The 25,751-nt window shown below is 40.6% G+C and overlaps 1 protein-coding gene across 6 annotated transcripts in view; it reads left to right on the top strand.

The window, feature by feature from the left end:
- PPEF2 (protein phosphatase with EF-hand domain 2) overlaps positions 1–24,249 on the top strand; it is a 36,525-nt gene extending 12,276 nt beyond the window's left edge. For all 6 annotated transcript variants that reach the window (XM_042467282.1, XM_042467283.1, XM_042467286.1 and 3 more), the window contains 15 exons: positions 3,434–3,561; positions 4,799–4,856; positions 6,610–6,773; positions 7,394–7,508; positions 9,096–9,142; positions 11,068–11,234; positions 12,806–12,842; positions 13,098–13,247; positions 14,703–14,933; positions 16,578–16,763; positions 18,867–19,009; positions 19,661–19,767; positions 20,932–21,101; positions 22,843–22,930; positions 23,708–24,249. In XM_042467282.1, the coding sequence (XP_042323216.1) occupies positions 3,434–3,561; positions 4,799–4,856; positions 6,610–6,773; positions 7,394–7,508; positions 9,096–9,142; positions 11,068–11,234; positions 12,806–12,842; positions 13,098–13,247; positions 14,703–14,933; positions 16,578–16,763; positions 18,867–19,009; positions 19,661–19,767; positions 20,932–21,101; positions 22,843–22,930; positions 23,708–23,889 (1,973 nt within the window). In that variant the 3' untranslated portion in view covers positions 23,890–24,249. The remainder of the gene's footprint in view (positions 1–3,433; positions 3,562–4,798; positions 4,857–6,609; positions 6,774–7,393; positions 7,509–9,095; positions 9,143–11,067; positions 11,235–12,805; positions 12,843–13,097; positions 13,248–14,702; positions 14,934–16,577; positions 16,764–18,866; positions 19,010–19,660; positions 19,768–20,931; positions 21,102–22,842; positions 22,931–23,707) is intronic.
- The last annotated feature ends 1,502 nt before the right edge of the window (positions 24,250–25,751 follow it).

Genomic DNA, 25,751 nt, shown 5'->3' with positions numbered 1-25,751 from the left:
CCATGTTCTGGGTATAGTAAACAGCACAAGAAGCACTTGTTGTTTTGCACCTTTTCCAAATTCCAGTGCAAGTAGGAGCCTGTCAAGAGTTGCTGGATGTCCTCTCTATAGGAGAAATCTCCTCTGGTGAGCCAGCAGATGGATTTGTGGATGCTTAGTCAGAACTATTAGCTCTGGTGCAATGTCTGCTTGTAAAAGGATGGGTATAACAGGACCTGGTTGATTCTCTTCTGGTCCTTTGGTTTATACACATTGTAACATCTGGTCTTGATTGTTTAAGAGCCAACATCCTTTCAATATGGTCTCTGTGATCTGCTTTCTCTGAAAACTGTTGAGGAGGACAAGGCTTACACTGAGATGATCCAAAACTGATATACTCATGAGGTGGTGACTGCATTGTTGTTGTGTGCCTTCAAGTCAGTCAAGTCTCACCTCACTTGAAATACTGTGTCTGGTTCTGGCACCACAATTCAAAATGGATGTTGAGAAGCTGGAGCGTGTCCAAAGGAAAGCCACCAAAATGGTGAAGGGTCTGGAAACCATGCCTTATGAGGACAGACTTAGGGAGTTGGGCATGTTTAGAGAAGAAATGGTTAAGAGGTGATATTATAGCCCTGTTTAAGTATTTGAAGGGGTGTCTTACTGAGGATGGAGCAAGTTTGTTTTCTTCTGCTTCAGAGAAAAGGACATGGAACAATGAATTCAAGCTACAGGAAAAGTAATTCCACCCAAATGTCAGGAGGAACTTCCTGACAGTCAGAGCTGTTTGACAGTAGAATATGCTGCCTTTGAGTGTGGTCTCCACACTCCAATCTCCTTCCTTGGAGATTTTTAAATAGAGGCTGGATGGCCATCTCTCGGTGGTGCTTTGATTGTGATTTGCTGCATGGCAGAATGGGGTTGGACTGGATGGCCCTTGTCATCTCTTCCAACTCTATGATTCTGTGATTCTAAGTCAGTTAGTTGTTGTTTTCAGTCAGCCAAGGAGAACTAATACCAACAAAATGGAATAGTTCCTTCCTGCTCATCTGACTATCCCAGCCTGCTGACTAGGACAAAACACACCCAAATTGACAGCTGCTTTTGTTGCTTATGTTTATGGTGACCCTAAGACAATTTGCCCTATCACAGGGTTTTCCTGGCAAGATTTGTTCAGATGAAGTTCACCTTGGCCTCACCTCTGAGGTTGAGATAGCGTGACTTACCCAAGGTCACCTGGTGGGTTTCTTTGGCAGAGTGGTGCTTTGAATCCTGTTCTCCAGGAGCCCTGGTGGTGCAGTGGTTAAATGCCTGTACTGCAGCCATTCACTCAAAACCACAAGGTTGCGAGTTCAAGACCAGCAAAAGGGCCCAAGCTCGACTCAGGCTTGCATCCTTCCGGGGTCGCTAAAATGAGTACCCAGACTGTTGGGGGCAAATTAGCTTACTTGCTAATTAGCTTACTTGCTGTTCACCGCTATGATCTTTGGAATAGCAGTATATAAATAAAACAAATTATTATTATTATTTTAGTCCAATGCTCAAACCACACTGGCTCTCATGCTGTGGTGATTGCATATCCTCCAGCATTTCACAGATGAAAACTAGACAAGCAGCATAAGAGTGTGGTCAAGATGGCAAAAGTTATTAAGGAGGAAGAGCATAAAAGCTAAGAGAAGCACAGCAGTTTGCTTCTGCTAGAGGCTACAGGGAAAGGCAAGATTCTATCCCATCCTCTCTCTTCTCCAAGTTGATTGAGTTGAAATTACTTTTGCACTGTGAACTCAGTTTTCAGCTGAGGACAAAGGGGGAAAACTGGGAGGAGGAGAGAGAAACTGGGACATGTTAAAAGCAGCTGAAAAGGTGGGATGACAGAGGATTAACCAAGACTGTCCCTGCCAAAGCGGGACAAGTTGTTGGGGGAGCGATTGTGTGGTTTCTCAGAGCATCCTGAAACAACTGCCTGGTGGTTTCAGTCAACCAGAGAAAGCTAATACACTTGTCCCTCCACATTTGTGGCTTTGACTTTTGCGGATGTGATTATTCATGGATTTTATTACGTTCTCTTTAGGAATATCTAGGTCCTGCAGTGAAACTCTATGGTCAACCTTAACCAAAAGTTGTACTGTAGGACCTAGAGATTCCAAGAGAGAATGCTCCACTAGGCTTTTGTAGCTCCTCCAGTGCAATTCTATGGTCAGTGTCTGGCAGTTGTTGACCACAGAGTTGCACTGGAGGGTCTAGAGATTAGGGACCACCAAACGCAGCGTGCAAACCAGAATCAAGGAACACGAGAGGCACCGCACTGCAGACTGGGCCAGCCAGAAAAATCAGCAGTAGCAGAACATGCCACTAACCATCCTGGACATAAAATACTGTTTGACTCAGCAAATGCAAATGGGAAACCATTTAGAGTCAGGGGCTTTCCCAGCAGATAACCAATTAGCAGACACTAATCCTCTTTTGCATTACCTCCCAGCCTGAGGCCAGCCATCAACACAGAACTATACACATGCAAATCGCCCCTGCATTCCCAGGCTCACACAGTATGTATACACCCAATTTTTCCAGACAAAGCATTCTCTGAAGATGCCAGCCACAGATGCTGGCGAAATGTCAGGAAGAAACTTTTCTGGAACATGGCCACATAGCCCGAAAAACCCACAAAAAACTAAGGTCTAGAGATTCCTAGAGCAGTGTTCTCTCAGGTAAAAACATAGTGTTTTTGTTATTTATGGTTTTTCTACATTCATGGGGGTCCTTTATCCTTAACCCTAGTGAATATGGAGGGATGAGTGTAGTTGAATAGATCCTTCCTGCTTATCTGGCTGGCCCAACCTCTGTGCTAGGACAGAAATCACCCAGATAAACAATTGCTTTCCAATCAGTTTGCTGCTGGTGAGAAACTGCCAGCTCCACAACTGTAAAGGCTAGTACTTTCTGAACTGTTCTTGTCACTTTTTTAAAACACAGGATCTCAAAAAGCCTGCCTACCCATAATGAAGGAGGAATTCATCATCTGAAGAAGACCAGCTTCTTTCTCTTGACATAAGAACTGGAGACTTAGGCTGCATCCACACTGCAGAAACAATCCGGTTTGACACCACTTTAACTGCCACCAATCAATGCTATGAAATTCTGGGAATGATAGTTTGAGTGAGATATTTCATCTTCTCTGTCAGAGAGCTCTGGTGCCACAATAAACTACATTTCCTAGAATTCAATAGCATTGCGCCAGGGCAGTTGAAAGTGGGGTCAGACTGGATTATATCTGCAACATGGATGCAGCCTCCATCTCCTAATAATGGGCAGCAAGAAGTGACAGCACTATGTGGGCAACTGCAATGTTAATTTTTGGCATAGATGTCCTATTTTAATACTCTGAAGAGCAAGATGTAAAGTTCTGTTCCCATGACAAGAGATTATGCTTTACATCTCTCTTTCTCAATCTCAGCCTTTAAAGCAGCTGTCCTGATCCAAAGATGGTATCGACGCTTTGTGGCCCGGATTGAAATACGCCGACGATGCACGTGGCGCATCTTTCAATCCATCGAGTATTCAGGGGAACAGGATCACCTCAAGGTATGGTACCAAAGGAAGAAGGGAAAGAGGAGGTACAGATTGAGTCTCCTTTAACATCTGAAATATTCCAAAATCCCAAATTTCGCACTGGGGTGGCTAAGATAATGACATCTTTGCTTTTTGATTGTTCAATGTACACAAACTTTGATTCATGCACAAAATTATTAAAATTATTAAAATTACCTTCAGCTATGTGTATGAGATATAGATGAAACATAAAACGAGTTTCATGTTTAAACATTGCTCCCATCTCCAAAATATCTCATTAAGTTTAGACAATATTCCAAAATCTGAAAAATGCCAAAAGCCAAAACACTTTTAGTCCCAAGCATTTTGGATAAGAGAGACTCAGCTTGTACTAGTTGCACAGCTGGTTTTGTTGTTGGCAGTGGTAGAAGGAATCATGCCTTCGCAATTTACCTCAGATTTTAAAAGTGGAGAATTTAAGGATGTGGTAAGCTAGAGGCAAGGGGACGATTCCCTGATGTTCAGAAGCGCATCAGGCTTTCACATACGTCTGCTTCCCTCATGTTTTACCATCATTTTACCAGCGTAAGTGATGGTGTGAAAGTCTTATAAATCTTTAGAATTCCATTCTTCTTTTTTCTCGAGACTAAACAGTTAGTCTGATGAAGAATACTGGAGAATGGAAAAGCTTGCACAGTATTTTGGGATTGTAGTTGGTCCAAATAAATGTCTCATCAGCTTTTGGGTTTTGGATTGTGTTGGTTTCTTGTGGATTGATGTAGCTGTCTTCATTTTTGAGAAGGCAGAATGTTTGAATGGTGGTGGTGGTGAGGACAAAAATGGGAGGAAGAACAGAAACATTAGACAATTATAGTGCTCTGATTCCACTTTAAACTGCCATGGTTCCATCCTGTGGTTTATAATTTAGGAGAGGAATTTAGAATTCTCAGACAGAGAGCTCTAGTGCCTCACCAAACTACAAATTCTAGGATTTCATGGGCTGATATAATGACAGATAAAGTGGGATCATAGTGTAATGTGAATGGTCCCCTGGAAAAATGGCATGGTTGGTTGGCTGACATACTGAGTGGGTGCACTTTTGCTCATTCCCACTTGCACTTCTGTTACTTACATACATTATGTAAACTGTGGCTCTGCAGGACTGAAAGCAAAGGATGAGTTGAAGAGAGAGAGGCTATGGCAGGGAAAGCAGGTACAAGAAATGTGCCCTTCATATGAATTATGACATCCTCCATCTTCTTTCTTGCAGCTCAACAGCTTCTTTGATTATCTCATGGGACAGTTCACAAAAAGCGGCCACAAAGACAGTAAGCTTATAGAATTGGGCTATATCATTTATTTCCTAAATCTTCTATGTAGGTTTTTTGCAACCAGATCACTAGGTGCTTTGACCTCTGTTCATTCTGCACATTGATTCTGTTTGCTCAGTGTGTTTTATGTGCATATTTATATATTTTATATATGCATAGCAACTGGATGAATCATCTTACATGATTTATAGTTGATAGGTTTATATAAGTATATAAGGTTTATATAAATGCATGGTGTGTTTGTTACTTAAGAGTCAACAGGTGTCCTTTAAATGCTTTATGTGTCTTTGAGCTGTTCTGTGCTGTATTGTGTCTTCTTCATTGTTCTATGATTTTGAGTGTTCAAGATTGTATTTTTGTTTTAGTTTGTAGTGTGAGATACCTTGAGGTTGCATGGAAACTAAGCTGCAGGAGGAACAGTTTAGAAAGCTGAGTATGTTTAGCATGGAGAAAAGAATAAGAGGTGACACAATAGCCAGTTAAATTAAATTAAATATTTGAAGGGATATCACATAGTAGATGGAACTAGCTTGTTTCATGCTTTTCCAGAAACAAGAAGTTTATCCACACTGCAGAATTAAAGCAGTTTGGCACCACTTTAACTTCTATGATTCTATTCTACAGAATCCTGGGATTTGTAGTTTGGTGAGGTATTCAGCCTGGTCTGTCAGAGATCCTCACTAAACTACAGATTCCAGGATTCTGTGGGATGAGTCATGGCAGTTAAAGTGGTCTCAAACTGCTTTAATGCTGCAGTTTGGCTACAGCCATGGACACTAACAAAACAACTGTTCAAGAGTGGAATGGACTGCCTTGGAGGATGATGAACTCTCCTTCTTAGGCAGCTTTTAAGCAGAGGCTGGATGGGCATCTTTCAGGAGTGCTTTAGTTGTGTATTCCTGCATAGCAGAATGAGGTTGGAATGCATGGCCCTTGGGACCCAGTTCTAAGATTCCTTGCTTCTGTGTGATAAGGCGAGATAGAAATTAATAAATAAATACAAACATCTATTTTACATAATTTATCTTGATCTGTTGGTGAACAGAAAGGTCTGAAACCTTTTTCTGTGGTCACAGGAAATACTGTTTCTTGCTCACATCATTCTAAGATCTATTTCTGATGTATTGTATTGCTTCTAAATTTACTCTGAGCCTTAACATCCAGAATCTCTGGTTTAAAAATGAAAGCGGGAGGGAGAAAGGGAGAAAGCTGAGATCCTCAGGATATTGAAGTCTTCACTCATTCCCAGTTTCTTTGCATGACCTGATGGATGTGGATCAAGGCATACAAAAACAGATATATATCCCATTCATGCAAAATGGGAAAGAAATACGACTTGACCAAGGAAAAAGGAAATGATAGCTAGTAGTCAAAATGAAAGTGCCTCAGTGGAGAACACCAGTGTTGTCTCTCCAGATGTTTTGGTCTTCAGTCACCTCCACCTAACATGGCGAATAGTGGAAGCTATAGTAGAAAACATTGTGGAAGGTGTCATACAAAACATCTGGATCTCAGTTTGGCAATATGTCCCCTGTTGAAAATTTTGTAGTCGGCACTTTTCATCAAACCTGGTACTGTATAACGTAGGATCCAAATTAGAGGTGGCCCTCCAGGTGTTGTTGTTGGCTTATATCTCCTATCATTTCTCATCACTGGTTGTGGTGAATGGGACTCACAGGAGTTGCAATTTGGCAGGAACCAAAGGTTACTCGCCCTCAATCCAATTGTTCCATTTTTCTTTCTCTACTAGGAGATTTCCTTAACCGCATATTGTGGGAACCTGAAAACCTGAGTGAAAGCAAGCTAGTCTACCAATCTGTCACAGTACCAGACAATTATATGGGGCCCCGTCTTTCCTTTCCCCTCTTCCCTGATGATGCCATTGTCCTACTGGAAGCATTCAAACATAAACAAGTAAGTATTTGGGTAGCAACCATGCTCTTCCCTCTCTCTTTTTGGGACATTTTATTGAAACTAAACAGAATGTAGGGGGAAACTCTCAAGTTGCTAAAATTCTGCAGTCGGAATATTTTCATTACATAATTAGCTAAACATGCTTAGGTAATGTGTGAATCCCTATTACAAGATCATTAGTCAGAATGGAGAAGAGACCATTACTGAATGTCTCCAAATTAGTTCTTAATCTCTTTTTAAGTCTGTATATTGTAATTCCTGTCATATCAGGTGCACTGCACTATTTTGTCTTGTGCTATGATACAAATGAGCCAGTATGGGGTAATGATTTCAATGTTGGATGATGTCTCTGGAGGCCAGGGTTCAATTCCCAGCTTGGCCATGAAACCTACTGGATGACCATGGGCAAGTCACATGCTCTTAGCCTCAGGGGAAGACCATGACAAACCTCCTCTGAACAACTCTCTTTTATTTATTTAAATAAATATATTATAAAATAAAAATACAATAAAACAGATTTATAGTTTCTGCAGAAGGATGCTTAGAATTATAGGTTAAGTGCAAGGAGAAACGTCTTGTCTCTGATGGCCTTCAGTAACTTTTTCTCTTTTTCCCAGTAGCAGCTTCATGCTCACTATGTCTTAAGACTCTTCCATGAGGCCCAGAAGCATCTGTCCCAGCTACCAAATATCACCCACATCTCTACTTGTTACAGTGAGGAGATCACTGTCTGTGGTAAGCACTCTTCTCACACTTCATTAACACCTTTGGGGCAAATGCTATTCTCAAGCAGGGATGGGAATCATAGATCCCTCCTGATGTTGTTAGAGTGTAACTACCATCAGGCCTAGCCAGCATAGCTTTAGCCAGCATACTAAAAGTTGCACTCTTACAACATCTGGAAAAAGAGCCAGCATGACGTGGAGTTTTGAGCATTGGACTATGGCTCTGGGGACCAAGGTTCAAATCCTTGCTCAGCCATAGAAACCCACTGGGTGACCTTGGGCAGGTCACACACTCTCAGTTTCAGAGGATGGCAATGGCACCCCCACCCCCCGAAGAAATTTGCCAGGAAAATACCATGATAGGTTCCTCTTAGGATTACCACAAGTAAAAAATGACTGGGAGGCACACAACAATAACAACAACTTTTGGATGACTGCACTTTTCTGCTTTACAGAATAGCGTAACTCACCCCATCCTAATCCATGTGCATCCCTTACATATATTTATGGTTTGAGACAGGCAGATCTCATTCTCAGGACCCATTTTGTACTTTGTTGTGTGCCTTCAAGTTATTTCCGACTTATGGAGACCCTAAACTGACCCTATCACAGGGTTTCCGTGACAAGGTTTGTTCAGAGAAAGTCTGCCATTGTCTTCCTCTGAGGCTGAGAGAGTGTGATATGCCCAAGGCCACTCAGTGGGTTTCCATGGCCAAGCAGGGATTTGAACTCTGGTCTCCAGAGTTGTAGTCCAACGCTCAATACTCAGACTACCACATCATGCTAGTTCGCCTATGGGTTTACAAATCAGAGAAAAATCTAAAATGGTGGTACAGAAGACAAAGCCAAACATCTACTGAATCATATAAGCCAGGGGTTCTTCAGAAGTTTGGACTTCACCTCCCAGAATCCTTACCACTTTGATGCTTGGTAAGACGAATGGGACTTTATTCACCAGTTCCACCTATGATAACCATTTCTAAGGAATGGGGGGGGGGTCTGGAATCCAGAACATCTGGAAAGTTAAATGTTCCCATCCTCTTCCACAAGCTCTTCTTCTTCCTTATCCTTTTATATCCTCCCTTTCCTTGGCGTATTCAAGGCCAACTTCCTTCCCACTTCATCCTCACAACAGTCTTGTGAGGTTGGTCAGAGAGAGAATGACTCAGGTTGACCCAAGAGAGTTTCATGTCTCCCTTGGATCTCCCTAGTATCACTCTAGGAGGACAAATATCTGAGTATTACTCAAGTATTTAGCTGTGTTTGTTTCAGGAGCTCTGGCAGAATGGTTGCAAACTGGTTTTTTTATCTGTCCTTTGGGGCCAGTAATAAAGTTTGGTCAGAATGGTCTATTTGAAGAAAAACCATTCCAGCAATTTTGACATGCCCCTGTAAATTATCAGAGAATAAATAATAATGGGGTTTATTTATAATTCCCCTTCATCCAATAAACATGCATTTTTGGAGGAGGAAGTATAACTAAGAGCACACTTATTTCTGACCTACACACACTTGTAATCATGGGGGAGCCTGGTGCCATGACACCCGTGAAGGAGAAGATCTCACCTACCTAATTTTTTCTTCTTTCTTTTATTAGGAGACATACATGGCCAGTTGGCTGACTTGTTTCTGATATTTCATAAGGTATGTGTAATGCAAATACAATTCCAAACCCTTAATTCTGAAAGCAGAATAGCACCACAAATAGCACCTTGCCATCCTTCCATTTGCAAATGAAAAATTTTCTGCTCCATTAGACTTTTAGAAATTGAATGCCAGGTCTTTTCAAAGTGTGCTGTTTTGCTGAACATAGTATATCATAATGTTTTAATAGATTTGATTTAATCGGCTTTAAAGTCTATGGGTAACTTAATTGCATTTTAAGAATAACTTCTTCTCTTTTTAGGCTTTATGTATAATCTTTGTTGCTGTTGTTGTGTGCCTTCACATCATTTCTGACTTATGGTGACCCTTAGGCAACCCTATCATGGGTTTATTTCTGGCAAGTTTCTACAGAGGGGTTTGCCATTGCCATCCTATGAGCCTGAGAGTGTGTGATTTGTCTAAGGTCACTCAGTAGGTTTCCATGGCTGAGCAGAGATTTTGAACTCTGGTCTCCAGAGATGTAGTCCAACACCCAAACCACTACATCATGCTGGCTCTAGTAACCTTGCAAGTGTTTTAATTTCATATGTTTTACCATTACTGGAAGAATGGATGATCATAATCATGATCATGATGATGTGAGTGAATCAGCAAGTGCACATGAAGCCAGTCAAGAAAGATACAGTATTGTAGAATATGAGTGTCACATCCCATTGCTGCTATAAGAGCTGAGGCTGCATTGGTGAGTGAGTTTTAGGTGCTGAACATGCCGAGTAATGAATGCTGGACCTTTGTGGAATGAATAGACTTGCAGAAACCAGGAAGATAGCAAGCTAGGAAAAATGGGAAACTATATTTGAAGGACTATAACCTGTGTGAGCTCTAAAGTTGTCAGGCGGGGGACTTCTCTCTGTCCCCCCACATTCCCATACTCATTTGGCGGGATCTAGGGAAAGGGCCTTCTTAGTGGCTGGTCCCAAACTTTGAAACTCCCTCCCTTAGGGATGTAGGATGACTCCCTCCTGTTGACAGATGAAGATTTTCCTATACTGTCTGACTTTTATGAATTGATGGCCAGGGGCTTTTAGTGGTGTGGTGTTTGGGTGACATTTTTATTTTGTCTCTTAATGAATTTGAAATGTTTTTGACTCAATAGATTGTGTAACATACATATAACAGATGTTTTTGCATGTTTTCAGTCTACTTTAAATAACTTGTAGGCCATGTTGAGTCCTGTTATGGGGGTGAGGAAGCTGGGATTAAAATGAATAAAATAAAAATAATAATAGGAAACTGTTTTTATACTGATTCAGACCATTGTCCATCTAGCTCAGTATAGTCATTTTCAGCTAGCAGTAGCTCTCAAGGATTTCCAAAAGGATTCTTTCTTTGACCTGGTTGAAGATATTTCCTGGCCATTCCTCATCATACAAAAGCAGGATGTTATAGCGCTGTCCAGAAAGGTAGCATTAGTTTTTCTGCAGAATTCATGTACTCCCCTTGTTGTTATTATTTGCCTTCAAGACATTTGAATCTTCAGATCAGTTTAATCTGCTTTTTAGAGACAAAATAAAAATGTCAACCAAACAGCACTGATAGTTTCAGCTATCTTTATCACAAGGCTCAGATGCCAGCCTCAAACTAATTCTGTGATAACTTGGGTCAGGCTGTATTATAAAGAGTCACTGTACATTCATCACAATTATTGTTATGTGCCTTCAAGTTGACTCTATCCTATGGTGACCCTATCATAGGTTTTTTTCTTGGCGAGATTCATTCAGAGGGCGTTTGCTTGCTCTATGGCTGAGATAATATGATTTGCACAGTCATCTGCTTGGTTTTCATGTTTCAATAGGGATTGAAACCCTTGGCTCCCAAAATTCTAGTCTAGCATTCAAACCACTACACCAAGCTGCTTTCTGAACTCATCATTGTTTTTTATGATGTTCCCTCCTTTTGTACAGAATGGCCTTCCTGCGCCACAGAAGACGTATGTCTTCAACGGTGACTTTGTGGACAGAGGCAAATGTTCCATGGAGGTCCTGATCATACTTTTTGTCTTCCTCTTGATTTATCCGAAGGCGGTCCACCTAAATCGGGGAAACCATGAGGACTATATGGTCAATTTACGGTACTGGAGTCAAAACACATTTCAAGATACATTTTGTACTTTCGTTATTTCTTTCTGAATACATTTATGAGATGCCTATCAACTCAGTGTCTCAAGGCATGTACACACAGTTAAAAAAACAAAACAGTCATGCACAGAGAGTGCATAATGGTGCATAGAGGAGTGGGGAAGGGAGATATAATTGTGGTTGTTCAGTGGGAAAATGAAGGAGAAAATATGTTTATAATCAAAAGACACAGGTATATTTAATTTAGGTGAGGGGAGAATTGATAATAATAAATAGTTAAAGGCTATTCAGAAAGCATATTAATTATTTTAAATGACATTTTAGAAATGAAGCATTAAAAGTTCCTTTATAGAATAATACAAGTCAGTAACTATTGTTGAGAAGATTGGAAGTCACTTTTATATCTCCCCCCCCCCCAGTTTTTCAGTTCTCCCTCTTTGTATCTTGTCATTCTTTCTCTCTCTTTCCCCCCTGATTTTTCTTATTGATAATGCTGTGTTTTGCATATCTGGAAACCATAATAAAAATTATCTTAAAAACCCCCAAAACAAAACAGTAATGTGATAAATCTAACAAAATTCTGAAATAAATAGTCAAATACCGGCTACAGAATCAGCAGAAATATAATGTCAAGACAATATAATTAAAAGCTGCATGATATGATAAAACACAGAGGAAAAAGAGATTTTAAAAAAAAGTTCCTAGGATTCCCTAGCATGGAGCAAGGGCAGTTAAAGTGGTCTCAACCAGGATTATTTCTGCAGTGTGTTTTGGACCCTAGAGATTAAAACATATGACTAGAATCCTGTATGGCAGTTATGAATGTGTAACCTTGAATTACGCAGTCATGACTGTTATGTATTCCTGAGTTTAAGGGCTACATAGGGACCATGAAAGTCCCCCAATATGTACTTACAGGTCAACAGCTGCTGTGGTCAACGGGAATCTGCCATTCCCAAACACACACACACACATACATGAGGAGGAATTGTGACAGGGACCTTGTTTCCGCCCGTTGCACCAATGATCATTTATGGGAGAAGGTGGCAACATAGGTCAGTTGCTTTTCAAGAGACAGGAGAACAGACTCTCATTGATCGCAGTGGCTGCTTCCCAGTACAGTAATTGGGAATGTGAGGGGCTCAGGCCAGGATTCAATGCATAGCACCATAATTATTGTGTCTAGGCATACATAAATCCCATTTTAGGCTGTTTGGGGCATGGTTGACTGTGGTGGGGCAAGAAGACCTGCCCCTGGAATAGCATTGTACAACCATGCAAAATGTTGGTTTTTTAAAATGTTTATGAGGTGTTTTTTCAGCTAAAAAATAAGAGGGGTACACTGTGGTGCCACATGATACCCACTCTGCACTAGAATAAATAAAAATCTCATACCCTGGCACTCAATAGACTATAAGGATGGCACCATGTGAACTCTCTAAAGAGAACATTACAGCATCGGGTGGACAACACCACCAAAGGGCTCTTATTGTCAGTAGGCATCTACTTAAAGTCCTCTACCTTTAACATCAAATTAACACCATTTCTTATATTTACCTTCTAGCTATGGGCTCTCCAAGGAAATTGGACAAAAATATAAGGTAACTTGAATTAAAAGATATAGCCATGTTGATACATAGAATCAGTATGTAGAGAGATGTTGTAGCACCTTTGAGCCGAAATAAAGAAGTTGGCAGTATGAGCTTTTGTAGACTTCAGTCTACTTCCTCAGATACATTTAGTGGAGTGGAAACCAGGGATAGACATATATAAGGTAACTTGCTTTGTAAGATGGATGCATCTTGTATGTTGCTAGGTGGTGCTCCTTTACAACTTTTCTATCCTTTTGCACCTAGGAGCATGGAAATAAAATACTGAAATTGCTCCAGAATGTCTTCAGCTGCCTGCCACTGGCCACTGTGGTGGATCAGAAGGTCTTCATTGTACATGGAGGAGTGTCAGACACAACTGATCTGGATCAGCTGGCCACGATTAACAGGCGTCGGGTATAGTAGACCTCTCCAAATCCCTTAGAGAGCCCTTTCAAATGCCACATTGTCAGAAGATGTTCTTATGAGATCAGATGATTTATGTCATTTATTGGCCCAAGTCTGATAGAAAGGTGTACTTTATACAGTGTTCAGCAATCGATTTTCCCAGCAGATAATGATCACCAATTAGCAGACACTAATCCTCTTTTGCATTAGCCTCCCAGCCTGAGGCCTGCCATCAGCACAAAACAATACACATGCAAATCACCCCTGCATTCCCAGGCTCACACAGTATATATACACCCACTTTTTCCAGGCAAGCATTCTCTGAAGATGCCAGCCACAGATGCTGGTGAAACGTCAGGAAGAAACTCTTCTAGAACATGGCCACATAGCCCGAAAAACCCACAAGAAACTATGGATGCCGGCCATGAAAGCTTTCAACTTCACATTGTTCAGCAATCCTTTGGAGGATATTAGTTTATGGTGTGAAAGAGGAAACTCTGTGGAGGAAAAACTGAAGCAGAGGTGGACAACCTGTGACATTTGGCTAATTTCAAAATCAAGACCTTTAGGGGCCATTCGCACTACGTTATATATTGGCTCGCAAACCGATTTAAAAGTCGGTAGTTCACACTGGTGCCATTTTTTGCACACCTGAATCGGGGTGTATCCAGGGCAAATTCGCCCTTTGCAAGTGTTTTCTGGAAATGGCTTTTCCCCCATTTCTTGTGCAAAAAAACTGGGTTTCCCCTGGATGCTGCCGGTGTGAACTTGGGGCAATCTACTTCGGATCATTTTCAGTGGAGAGATTTGTGGGCCTGTTCTTTGAGTCCATGTGGAGTTGGCAACAATAATGGTAACAGCGGATACAGGGACGTGTCACCATCAGAGACAATGGATGTGAAGTGACATATATGCACATCATTTGATTGACACACACACACATACACACACACACACACAAAAACCCCAAATGATCGAATGCGATCAATAAGGCGGCTCCACTTAAATTGGTACTTTGGGCAGTGTGAAAACATTAAATTTATTCAGCATTTGAAAGTGAGATAACACACACACACACACACACACACACACACACACTAATAACCACAAATCTCCCATTCCCCTCCCCTCTTACAAATCTCAGAATTCCATTTCACTGAGCCATGGCAGTTAAAGTGGTGTCAAACTGCATTAATTCTGCAGTACAGGTGCAGCCTGAAAAGGGCTGGCCCCACTCACTTTGGCCCCATCAACCACTGGTTTTAGGTCCTTTTGCCCCTCAGGTTTAGCCCTTTGCAGGGAATTTGGGGACCAAAGGGGAGAGGAAGCAAGCAAAGACCACCCTGCCCTTTAGTTCAGAGACCATAGACTTGATTTGACTGGTATCAAAGTTGGCTGACATTTTTGTCTGATGCAAAAGCCATGTCTCACTCTGAATCCTGTTTTTCCCTCTCCTTAATTTAGATTATCTCTGTTTTGGCCCAGAAAAGGAACGGTTCAAAATCTCTTGATTCAAATGAATTGGAAAGCGGCAAATTTTCCCGAGACAGTTCCCACAGGGCTTTTGACGCTGCAAATAAATCTGAGGTCTCCAAGAAGGTCCAGGAAGACTTGGAGGCATGTCGCAGGAGGGCAGAGGACATGAACATGACTTCCTCCGACTCAGTAATCATTGAAGATGAGGACATCCATCAGGTAATTTGACTTCTGCTGCAAGGACTATTGGCCAGCATTCTGTGTCAGCCACAGTATACTAAACTAATAAGTTTATTGCATCAGTACCTGTAACGTTCCCATAGAATCCTGGAAATGTCCCCTAGAGAAATTATATGGGAACGGGTGTTACTGCATTTGATAATTTATAACGTGATGGTAATGGTATGAGAACACATTTTATCACACTGCGTGTACTATTTTATCAGTATTATAGCCGAAATCATTCCCAAGCAGTCCTTATTTTGCGTATGTGTACTGTTGAAGCGACTATTGCAAAAAACAAACCTTGACTTTGCCATTTTTATAAGTACTATGGCATTATTTTTAATAGGACTTGAGCTTCTAGAGATTCTGCTATCCATGGGGGGTCCTGGAACCAAACCTCAGTGGATACCAAGGGTCCACTGTGTCCTTGATTATATATATTTGTCTATTTGCTTTATATTTTATTGCACTTTTTTGCATTTTTGTATAAGAAGAAATGTTAATGAAATTTAAAGATGTACAAAAGGATAACAGCAAGTGTGTCCTGATGTACATTGGGCTCCACCAATGTGCACTGACACTCCTAACTGGTGTTCCTATGCATAGTGGACCCAATGCATATTGTCCCTAATGCACATATTAATCCCATTGTGCATTGGTCACTGTCGGAATATGGTATATTCTGTCATGTTATTGTGGTTGTTGTGCCCAGGAATGTGCGGATGTGTAGATGAGGAAACCTCTTGGGGGGTATTCAGAAGTTTTGTTAGTGAGACTATGCGAATAATCTTACACATTTCAGTTTTATTGTTAACACAATTTTTAAAATCATATCTGTGCACATCTTTGCGAGGTCTGTTACTCACATGTGACAGCACTGCAGATAAAAATGGATGATGCAGATGTATTTTAAACACATTTAAGGCATGCAGAGTTTTATCATGGTTTATCCTGGGTCTATTCACATCTGTTATTCACATGGCTGACAATGCAAATCTTTTAGGAAACTTGGGGAAAACCTTGAGATTGATTATTCTGGGTTAAGTGGTTTTTTTTTTACTTCCCCCCAACTTAGTTGGGTGCATTTGAAATGCATGTGAATAACAAAGATTCAACTCACATTCTACCAGATTATTTTCACCCTCTGAATAATCCCTCAGAGCCTGTTGGTAGGAAACAAAAAGTAGAGATGAGAACCAGCTGGGAGTGGAGGCTGGGTGAATAAGGTGGGCATGGAAGAAAGGACTGGTATGTTTTAATTAGTAAAACGAATTAAGATTAAGCCCACGAAAAGGCGGGGCAGCACATTGTTAATGTTATGCCAATGCTGGGGAATGATGCTGCTTCTGTCTGCAGATATCTTCCTGTTAAAGTCCTTAGTTTTTCTGGAATAAAGTTTTTACTGTTTGTAACACAGAAGATTTATTCACTGAACTCCTGGGGAAAACAGAAGTTTTTCACAGTCACTTTGCTGGCTTCCCTATGTAGTAATGTAACTGTCATCCTTTACTGGATACAGACATTATGGAACTGCCCAAATCTAAGTCCCACAGATGTACGTCCACTTACGAAAGTGTAAGTCCCCAACAGGATTCCAATCACTATATTTAACTGGTTAGGTCTTGTTTCAAATTTTAGATTTTAGACATTTTGTGGAGTGATCCCATCCCTCAAGATGGCTGCACAGCGAATGAAGATAGAGGAGGAGGATGTTACTTTGGCCCTGATGTGACGAAGAAGTTCCTGCAGAAGCACAACTTGCAGTTCATCATCCGTTCTCATGAGTGTAAGCCGGAGGGCTATGACTTCTGCCACAACCGAAAGGTAGCTCAGTAGGCTTGTGATAAAGAGGTTTTGTTGCTGTTGCTGCGGTTGTGATAGTGGTGGGGGAGAGGGGATTATTTTCTACCTTTTAAAAATATATGGAGGGTTTACTTACATGTAAATATGGGTCCCATCCTGGGAGAAAGGCAGCATATAAATAAAGTAAATAAATAAAAATAAATATATACCAGCTGATATTGTTTAGGGCCCTTTCACATAACACTGTTATAGTACTATGAATATGAAAGAGATCTTGTAACATCTTTGAGACTAATTGAAAGAAAGAAGTTGGCAGAATGAGCATTTGTAGACTTAAGTCCACTTCCTCTGATACAGTTGGACTTAAGTCTATGAACGCTTATGCTGCCTACTTCTTTCTTTCAGTTAGCCTCAAAGGTGCTACAAGATCTCTTTACATACTGGTTTTACAGACTAACATGGTTATATCTTTGAATTCTTATAGTACTATGATTCCACTTTAGCTGCCATGGTCCCATCCAACAGAATCCGGGGACATACAGGTTGGGGAGGGGGATTGAATTAATTAGTTAAATTTATATGCTGCCTTTCTTCCAATACAGGACTCAGAATGGCTACCATAACAACAAAGTAGAAATGTTTAAAAATTTTTTAAAACCAATTCAAAATCATCACATTAAAATACTGTAAAACTGAATTAATTAAAATACACATTAAAATACTATAAAACTGATTTTGTAAATCATACAAAAATTAAATCCAGATAAAACATACATCTGTATTACAAACATTCCCTGCTCAAACATTAAAAGTTTGCATAAATAAAAATGTTTTTGCTTGCTGGTGAAAGGAAAGCAGAGAGGGGGCGAGCCTAACCTCCATTGGAAGGGAGTTTCAGAGGTTGGGAGCAGCCACCAAGAAGGCTCTCTCTCGTGTCCTTACCAAGTTAACCTGTGATGGTGGTGAGACTTAGAGAAAACTTTCGCCTGATGATCTTAAAGCTGTCAGAGTTCTCTGTCAGGATCTCTAATACTTCACCAACTACATATCCCTGGATTCCATAGGAGGCAGCCTTGTAATTTAAAGTGGAACCATAGTGCTGTACCTGTATACTGTGAAACAGTTTTGTTGTTGTGTGGGTGACAACAGTATGTTGGAGGGGATGGGAGGGGAGGATATGGAAATGTCCTGATTGTGAAAATGTATTTGAGAAAGAGAGTATTGTTACTTGCATGTACCAGCTGCCAGTAGTGTTCATTTTTATAGGGGTGAATTGAAACTGAAAGATTGGCAATTTATTGTGGATTGATGGCAGCAGTAAAAGAGTCCAGGAGTAAAGTATTGTGGGATTTTGAATACAGTAGAAAACAAAAATCTGGGCCAAGAAAATCACTAATGATATGGAGAAAGGGAAGATTGAGATCCCACTCCTATTGCAAAGGACTTGGATGCACGGGATGGAATTTGCATTAGGTTCTGAATAGATCGCAAAAAGTATTTCACCACAAGCACACAATATGGAATTTGCTGGCATGAGTGATGATCCCTAACTTAGGACTGGAGCATGGCTTTGGCACGGCTTCCAGACTCTTAGGACCCATGCATCATTTAAACAGCTTACCTCCAAAGTGACCTGAAGTAGTTTTATTTTGGCCTGTCTGTATGGGGCCTTAGAGGACTTATTTAAAAAGCAGCAAAAAGGGGAAGTCATGCATGTGTAAGGCACCAACAGGATTCCAGCCAACACTTGGCGTATGGTGGCAAGAAAAAACAATGGGAAACATCGCTAATAGAAAAAAGGAGATTGCAGCATTTAATAATTGTTTTGAATTCACGAATATTAGCTGCAGAAGAGCATCCCAGAATATACATTTTCATGCTTATTTTTCAAAGTATACTTTTAAGCACAACTAAAAAAATGTTTTTGTACTTACTATACTTAAAACATAACTGAAAGGAGTTATATGGAAATAGTTTTGCAGAAATCTGGGACATCAAGTGATAGAGGAGAACCTTCATTTTCAAAAAGCAATGTTTCATATGCTTGGGGGTTGGCAGCTGTCTGTCTACAGCTGTGCACTGCTTTGTACTGTTGTACATCACTATTCTGTTTGTGTTTCTTAGGTAATCACTGTCTTTTCAGCTTCGAACTACTATACAATGGGCAGTAACAGGGGTGCGTATCTCAAAATGGGACCCGATTTGATTCCTCACTTTATCCAATACCAAGCCAGCAAAACTGCACATCAGCTGACAATGACTCAAAGGCAAGTCTCTTCTCCTTAGGAAAAACTTCCCCAATTTCACAGATAGTTGTGGGTGGTGGTTAGGCAATGTAGTTTAAGGATCTAGCTTTGTCTGATTAAAAACAAAAATAAACAGCTTCATTTATATGCTGCTTCACATCGAACTAGCAGTGTCTAAACAGTTTACAGCTGTAAGCTAATTGCCCCCAACAAGCTGGGTGTTCATTTTAGTGACCTCCTTGGAAGCATGCAAGCCTAAGTCAAGCTTGAGCCCCTTTGCTGGTCTTGAACTCGCAACCTTGTGGTTTTTAGTGAGTGGCTGCAATACAGGCATTTCTGCTGGACGATTTTCCTATAAAAACCATCCATTATATATGGTCATGTCACATATGGTCATTCGTGAAGTGCAGCTTAGTCAGGTGAACCAAGTTGCAGTCAGTACAGAAAAGGAGATTCAACACTTCCAAGTATGGGATGGGATTTTTTTTTAAAACCCACTATCCAGATTGTGATGGAAATGTAACTTAGTACTGTCCTTTTTGTTGTCTTTTCATCAGAAATCAAAAGATCTTTCTAGTGTATTAATGAAGGCAGAGACTATGTATGTAAACATGTTCTTCTGTTCTGACTGCATTATTTTACATGGCAAAACTGTTTCCCTCTTCCTGGCAGGCTCAGCCGAGTGGAGGTGTCAGCATACCATGTTTTAAAGGAGAAACTGTTTGCTCACAGATCAGATCTCACCACTGCTTTCAAGCGCTATGATAAGAAAAACACTGGTACGGCCATACCACCATGAACACACTGGATCTTGTCTGATAGACAGCCTAAGGTCTTTAAACAAATGTTGAATGGGCATCTTTCTTGAGTGCTATACTGCTGACCCTCCACATTTGCAGATTGTACTTTGGCAGATTTCATTATTCACAGATGTGATTAATATGGTCTCTCTAGGAATCTCTAGGTTCTCCATCACAACTCTATGGTTACCTTCCACCAAAAGTCACACTGGAGGACCTAGAGATTTATAGAGAGAATATGTCTCTAGGAATTTGTAGGTCCTCTGACACAATTTTATGGTCATTGTATGCCAGGTGTTGACCACAGAGCTGTGCTAGAAGACTTAGGAATTCCTAGACAGGTGTTTTCTCAGGTAAAAAAGGGGACGTTGATATTTGTCCCCCCCACACACACACACACTTTCATGGGGATCCTGTAACCCCAACCTCAGAAAATGTGGAGAGCCTACTGTAGCTGTGTATTCCTATATGGCAGTGGGTTGATTTAAATGGCCCCTTCAACTCTATGATTCTTTGACTTATGGGCAGAATTCACCTGGGAACTTAAATCTTTGTAAGTGGACTTACATATTCAGTTAGGGGCTACTGTGATGTTATTACATAGAGCCAGTGAAGTGACTGTTGCACATTGAGACACAGGCTAAGAACAGGTAGAGCCTGATGTGCATGAGGACAGTCTTGCAGGTATCCCATTACATATCTTCACAATTCACTAACAAGGTTTCTTAACACCTCTGCTACATAGTTAAGTATATGTGAAGTTACATAATGTAAAGCTTGATAAGAGAATTATAACCATGAAAACTAAGTAGAGTAAGGTCTCATTAGAACCTGGATAGGAGTTTAGTAGGAATCTTCATCCCAAAATCCTGCCTGAAACACTATAGACAGTTGTTGTATATCCTTGTTGACATTATTGAGCTGGATGAGCCAGGGCTGATTGAGCACAAGGCAGCTTTTTATGTTCCTAAAGCTAAATGACTGGATATTCTTGGTGGAGTCAAGGCTTAGATAAGTCCTATTGATCCACCAAGTCTGCTCTACATAGGGCTGCCAATAACATGCAGGTGTCTGTGTATAAGCACATTCTCTTATGAAAATCTTTTGTTCTTAAAATGTTTGTTGACATTCCCATCTTAATAGGCCTGATCACATTGAATGACTGGGCAAATGCTGTAGAGTCTGTCCTTCAGTTGGGGCTGCCCTGGCGGATGCTGCGGCCACAACTGGTGCTACACCTTACCAATGGGAAGCTGGAATACAGGACGTGGCTCAGAGACATAGTGACAGAGCAACGATCAGCAGTCCAAGAGGTAATTCTAAGGGTATTTCCTGTGATTGCAAATGAACTGAGAGGCAATGGGGATCAATAGTGTCTATATCAGGGGTGGAGTGAATTCAGTACAAATTTTACAGGAGATACCCAAAATGAACACCAAAATTAGGATTGTCCAAGCCATTGTATTTCCCATCAGGATGTACAGATGTGAGAGCTAGACCATAAAGAAAACTGATGGAAAGAAAATCAATTCATTTGAGATGTGGTGCTGGAGAAGAGTGTTAAAGATACCGTGGACAGCCAAAAAGACAAGAAAATGGGTTTTAGAACAGATCAAATGTGAGCTCTCCCTGGAAATCAAGATGACTGAATTGAGGCTATCATACTTTGGACACATCATGAAAAGAGATGACTCAGTAGAAAAGACAATAATGCTAGGAAAGGTTCAGGGCAGTAGAAAGAGAAGTAGACCACACACTAGATGTATAGACTCAATCAAGGAAACCATGGCCCTGAGCCTTCAGAATCTGAACAGAGCAGTTCAGGACACAGGGCCTTGCAAGGCTCTCATTCATGAGGTCGCCATGAATCAAAGTTGACTGGAAGACAGCTGACAACAATATCTATTGTGAAGATAGAACCCAGCACCTTGGACAGCTCCCATAGAGAAAAGTCACAGTGGCTTCACCATGGAAACTATCAGCTGTTGTTACTAAAAAGACTTGCTGACAATAATCTCCCAATCCTATGAGAATCATATTGCTTTAAAATCAAGGAATGAGTAGAAAGATGCAACTCGACTTCCAATGAAGATCCATGTGTTTCAAGGGAGTGGGAAGCAGAGTGGCTAGACAAAGAGATGTTCTAAGATTTTCCTAGACTAGTGGTTCTCAGACTTTGTCCTCCAAGTGTTTTAGACTTTCAACTCCTAGGAGTCTCAGCCATCTTAGCCAGTGGTCAGGGATTTTGGAAACAAGTGGTTAGAACATCTGGATGATCAAAAGTAGAGAACCACTGTTCTAGGCTGTCCCTTATCTGCTGCGACATCAGTTGACCTTTCTTCAATCCTAGGCTATTTCTTAGTCACTGATGTCATTCCCTCCTTTTCCTACTCTTGGAGAAGATACATCTTGCTTTTGTTTTGGGGGTGTCTTCACCTCAGTTACTGTAGTTTAGAAGTACCACAATGTATATTCTGTCATATGCACATGGCTTTCCTATTTTCTTTGGTAAAGGACTTTTAGTAGAAGAGTTATGGGAGTAAAGAATGCTCTAGGCATCTTGATATATCAGAGGGCTGAATCCATGAACTTCCAAAGGGAGACACAAAAAGAGGAGGTTAATTGAGCCAAAACCAAAATGCACAAAATACATGATGCAAGCTTTCAAAGCTCCACTGGCTTCTTCATCAGGCAAAGTGTTAAAAAAACATACAAGAGGAAAGAAAATATCTAAAATGACAGGCTAACATACACACACACTCTCCTGTATGATTTTTAAACACTACTGAATCATGAAGAAGACAGCGGAGGTTTGAAAGCGATCCTATATTTTATACATTTTGGCTGTCAAGATAAAGGTATCATTGTTTTGTGGATTTTTGATGTTATTGTACACTGCTATATAAGCATAGGCAGTATATTAGAAGAGATAGTTCCCCTACAACCACTGCCCCTCTTTTTTTTATGTCAGGTGACTGCTAGTAATGAATTTTCTGAAAAATAGGCAAGTAACATTTGTGGCTTTACTTGCATGGCTGTCCTTCTCTCTTCCAGCGGCTACAGTCAAGTTTGTTAGAAAACATTTACCGAAACCTTTCAAACCTGGAGACTATCTTCAATATCATAGACACTGATCATTCAGGTAAAATGCATTAATTATGTCCTGGTAATATCTGTCTTTTGATTCAATAGCAAAACTGGTTCTTAGAGACAAAACCATGTCTTAGTTCCATGTGCTGCTGCATTATATTCAGATAAAAATAGTGGTTTTATTTTTTTGCAGTTTTTCCACATTCATGGGACTCCTCCACCACTAAAGCCAGCAAATGTGGAGGGAACACTGTATATAAATGAATTTAAAGTAGACAAATAGACTGCTGGTCCTTGTTTGTAGTCTTCCCAGAGATATGCTCTTAGCTACTTTGGCAAGTAGGATGCTAGATTTCATGGGGCCTTTGTTTTGTTCCAGACACAGGATGCAACCATGAATAATGGGATTTGTCCTTTCCTGCTTTCCCCAAAGAATTCCTCAAGGGCCAGAATCTTGGGCTCACTTCACTGGTGTAACTATGCCATAGTAGGTGTTTGTGGTAGAAGGAAAAAGGCCATGAAGGGAGTAGAGAAATAGGCTTGTTAGTGCCAATAAGTTTTGTATCCCTGCTCTCAACTGTTTTGCAACCCTAGAAAAAATGCAGCTACTAATGCACTAGATTCTGGCCCAAACAGTCCACAACATAAAGATCAAATAAACCCAATTCAGGTAAACACAGGCCCTTTCTCTCTCTCTGCTGTTAACAAATTCTTGTCTGCTCTGAAACTGAGGGATGCAGCAAGTTGTAAATCTAAATCTATTATATTGAGTATCTTTCTCTCCCCTCCTACATAGGAGCATATAAAATGTTTTTCTCTCACCTCATAGGGCTTATTTCTCTGGATGAATTTCGGCAGACTTGGAAGCTTTTCAGTTCCCATATGAATATTGATATCTCAGATGAAAACATCGATGACTTGGCCCGCAGCATCGACTTCAACAAAGATGGAAATATAGATTTCAACGAGTTCATTGAGGCATTCCGTCTTGTCAGTCAGTCACCTTCCTGATGAAAACAAAGACACCAGCTGGAATGCTGGCTTATTTTAAAAAACCTTGCTTCTAAATCCAGAACAATCTTTCAACCTAACAACGTGCCTCTGAACCAAACAGAAAAGACAGGCTACTCTCTACAAATCACAGTTCAGCGTTCTAAACAAATCACCCACTATGGCTGCAGACATATGAAAAGGACTAGGACAAGACACTGAAAACCTCATTCCATCCAAACATTGGTTTTTTAGTATCACAGAGTCAGCAGTTTCTTTTTAAGTGCTTGAAAGAATGCAAAGGTTTCAGATTTACCGTGTATTTCTGTGCAAAAATTCCAGACTTTTTTAAAAAAATTACAAGATCCTCATATTTCTTAATTGCAGACCATCTTTTTTCTTGTCACTACCCTACACCAGCTATAGTATGATAAAGATGACAATTTAATTTGAATTGGCAAGTTCAAGTTTTAAAACTCTTGACAAATTTCAAGGGATAGCAGAAAATAAAGGTGCTGATACAGTATTAATTTAAAATATTTTGAATGAGTTTTGCAATACCTTGACCCACTTTCAGGCATATTCAAGGTGATGTCCTGTTGGTGACATACACAATCACTACTTCTACAGAAGGAAGTGGACAATTTTGTCCAGTATGTATGCATGACTGCACTGTTCAAGTCTGCAAGTCACACATATGTGGTGCCATTGCACATCTATAAACAATGTGCATTTAACTGCATGTTCTTGCTGTTCTCAAAGGACATGATTTTGGCCCCATACAGACAGGCCAAAATAAAGCGCTTGGGTCACTTTGGAGGTATGCTGTTTAAATGATGTATGTGCCCTAAGCGGAGCCATGGCTTTGGCACGGCTTCAGGACTCTTAGGACACATGCATCATTTAAACAGCATACCTCCAAGTGACCCAAAGCAGCTTTATTTTGGCCTGTCTGTATTGTCTCATAGTGTAACTAAGGCAAAACTCCATGAGCCAGTTACACTATGTTTCTTCAAAGTAGGACCTTGGACTTCATTTTCTATGTAAGCACTTACAACTTCAAAGGTTGCATGTGCATTCTCAGAAGATTACTTCCCTTCTCTTTCACATAGAATGCACTTTTAAGGATGGTTGTTGTGATACATTCATGTGTCAGTCATCTAAAAAGAAATACACTGTAATGCCTTTTCTTCAGGACTCCTTTATTCTTCTGCAAACTTGGTGGTTTGGGGACAGAGCCCAGAGATGAAAGCATTCCCTCTGCATATAAGATAAGAGTTCTGCACTTGGAAAAGAAGTCATTTAGGCCCATCTTCTCTACCTCTGTAGAATGACTAGAGCTCCTTATCATTTTTGTTGTTGGAAAGGGGAATGAGCAGGTAAATAATGGGGAAAGAAATGCATCTTGATTCAGAGGAACTAAAGCCCTTCCAGGTCACATTCAGACTGAAAACTAATCAGCCTTCAATCTGGTTTATATTAATTCTTTGCCATTAATTGTGTAAAGTGTTTAAAGGCAAGGGAAACCCTCAGAGAAGCTAAGAGGGTCCCCCCCCCCATTACTTCTAAAATCCCCAATATTTAACCCTAAAACAGCTCTGGAGGACTGGTAAAACCTATTGGAACAAGTTTCAGGTAGTATAGAAAGAAGTGCTGGGAAGAAAGTTCTGTTGCATTAGCATGCACCTACCAGCTTGACAGTGGATGCAGGCTGCTGTATAGGTTCAATACTGAATCTTATTTTTGTGCCTCATTAGGTGATATTACTGTGAACTGCATTAGGTATACGGGTGCAGGCAGCTCCAATTTTATTATTTTACTGTAATTAATAAAACCAACGTACAGTATGCCCCGCCATATCCATGGGAGGTATATTCCCAGAC

The sequence above is a fragment of the Sceloporus undulatus genome, chromosome 5 (assembly GCF_019175285.1).
Source record: "Sceloporus undulatus isolate JIND9_A2432 ecotype Alabama chromosome 5, SceUnd_v1.1, whole genome shotgun sequence".
In the NCBI taxonomy this organism is placed as follows: Eukaryota; Metazoa; Chordata; class Lepidosauria; order Squamata; family Phrynosomatidae; genus Sceloporus; species Sceloporus undulatus.
This window is presented reverse-complemented; position numbering and strand designations above follow the sequence as displayed.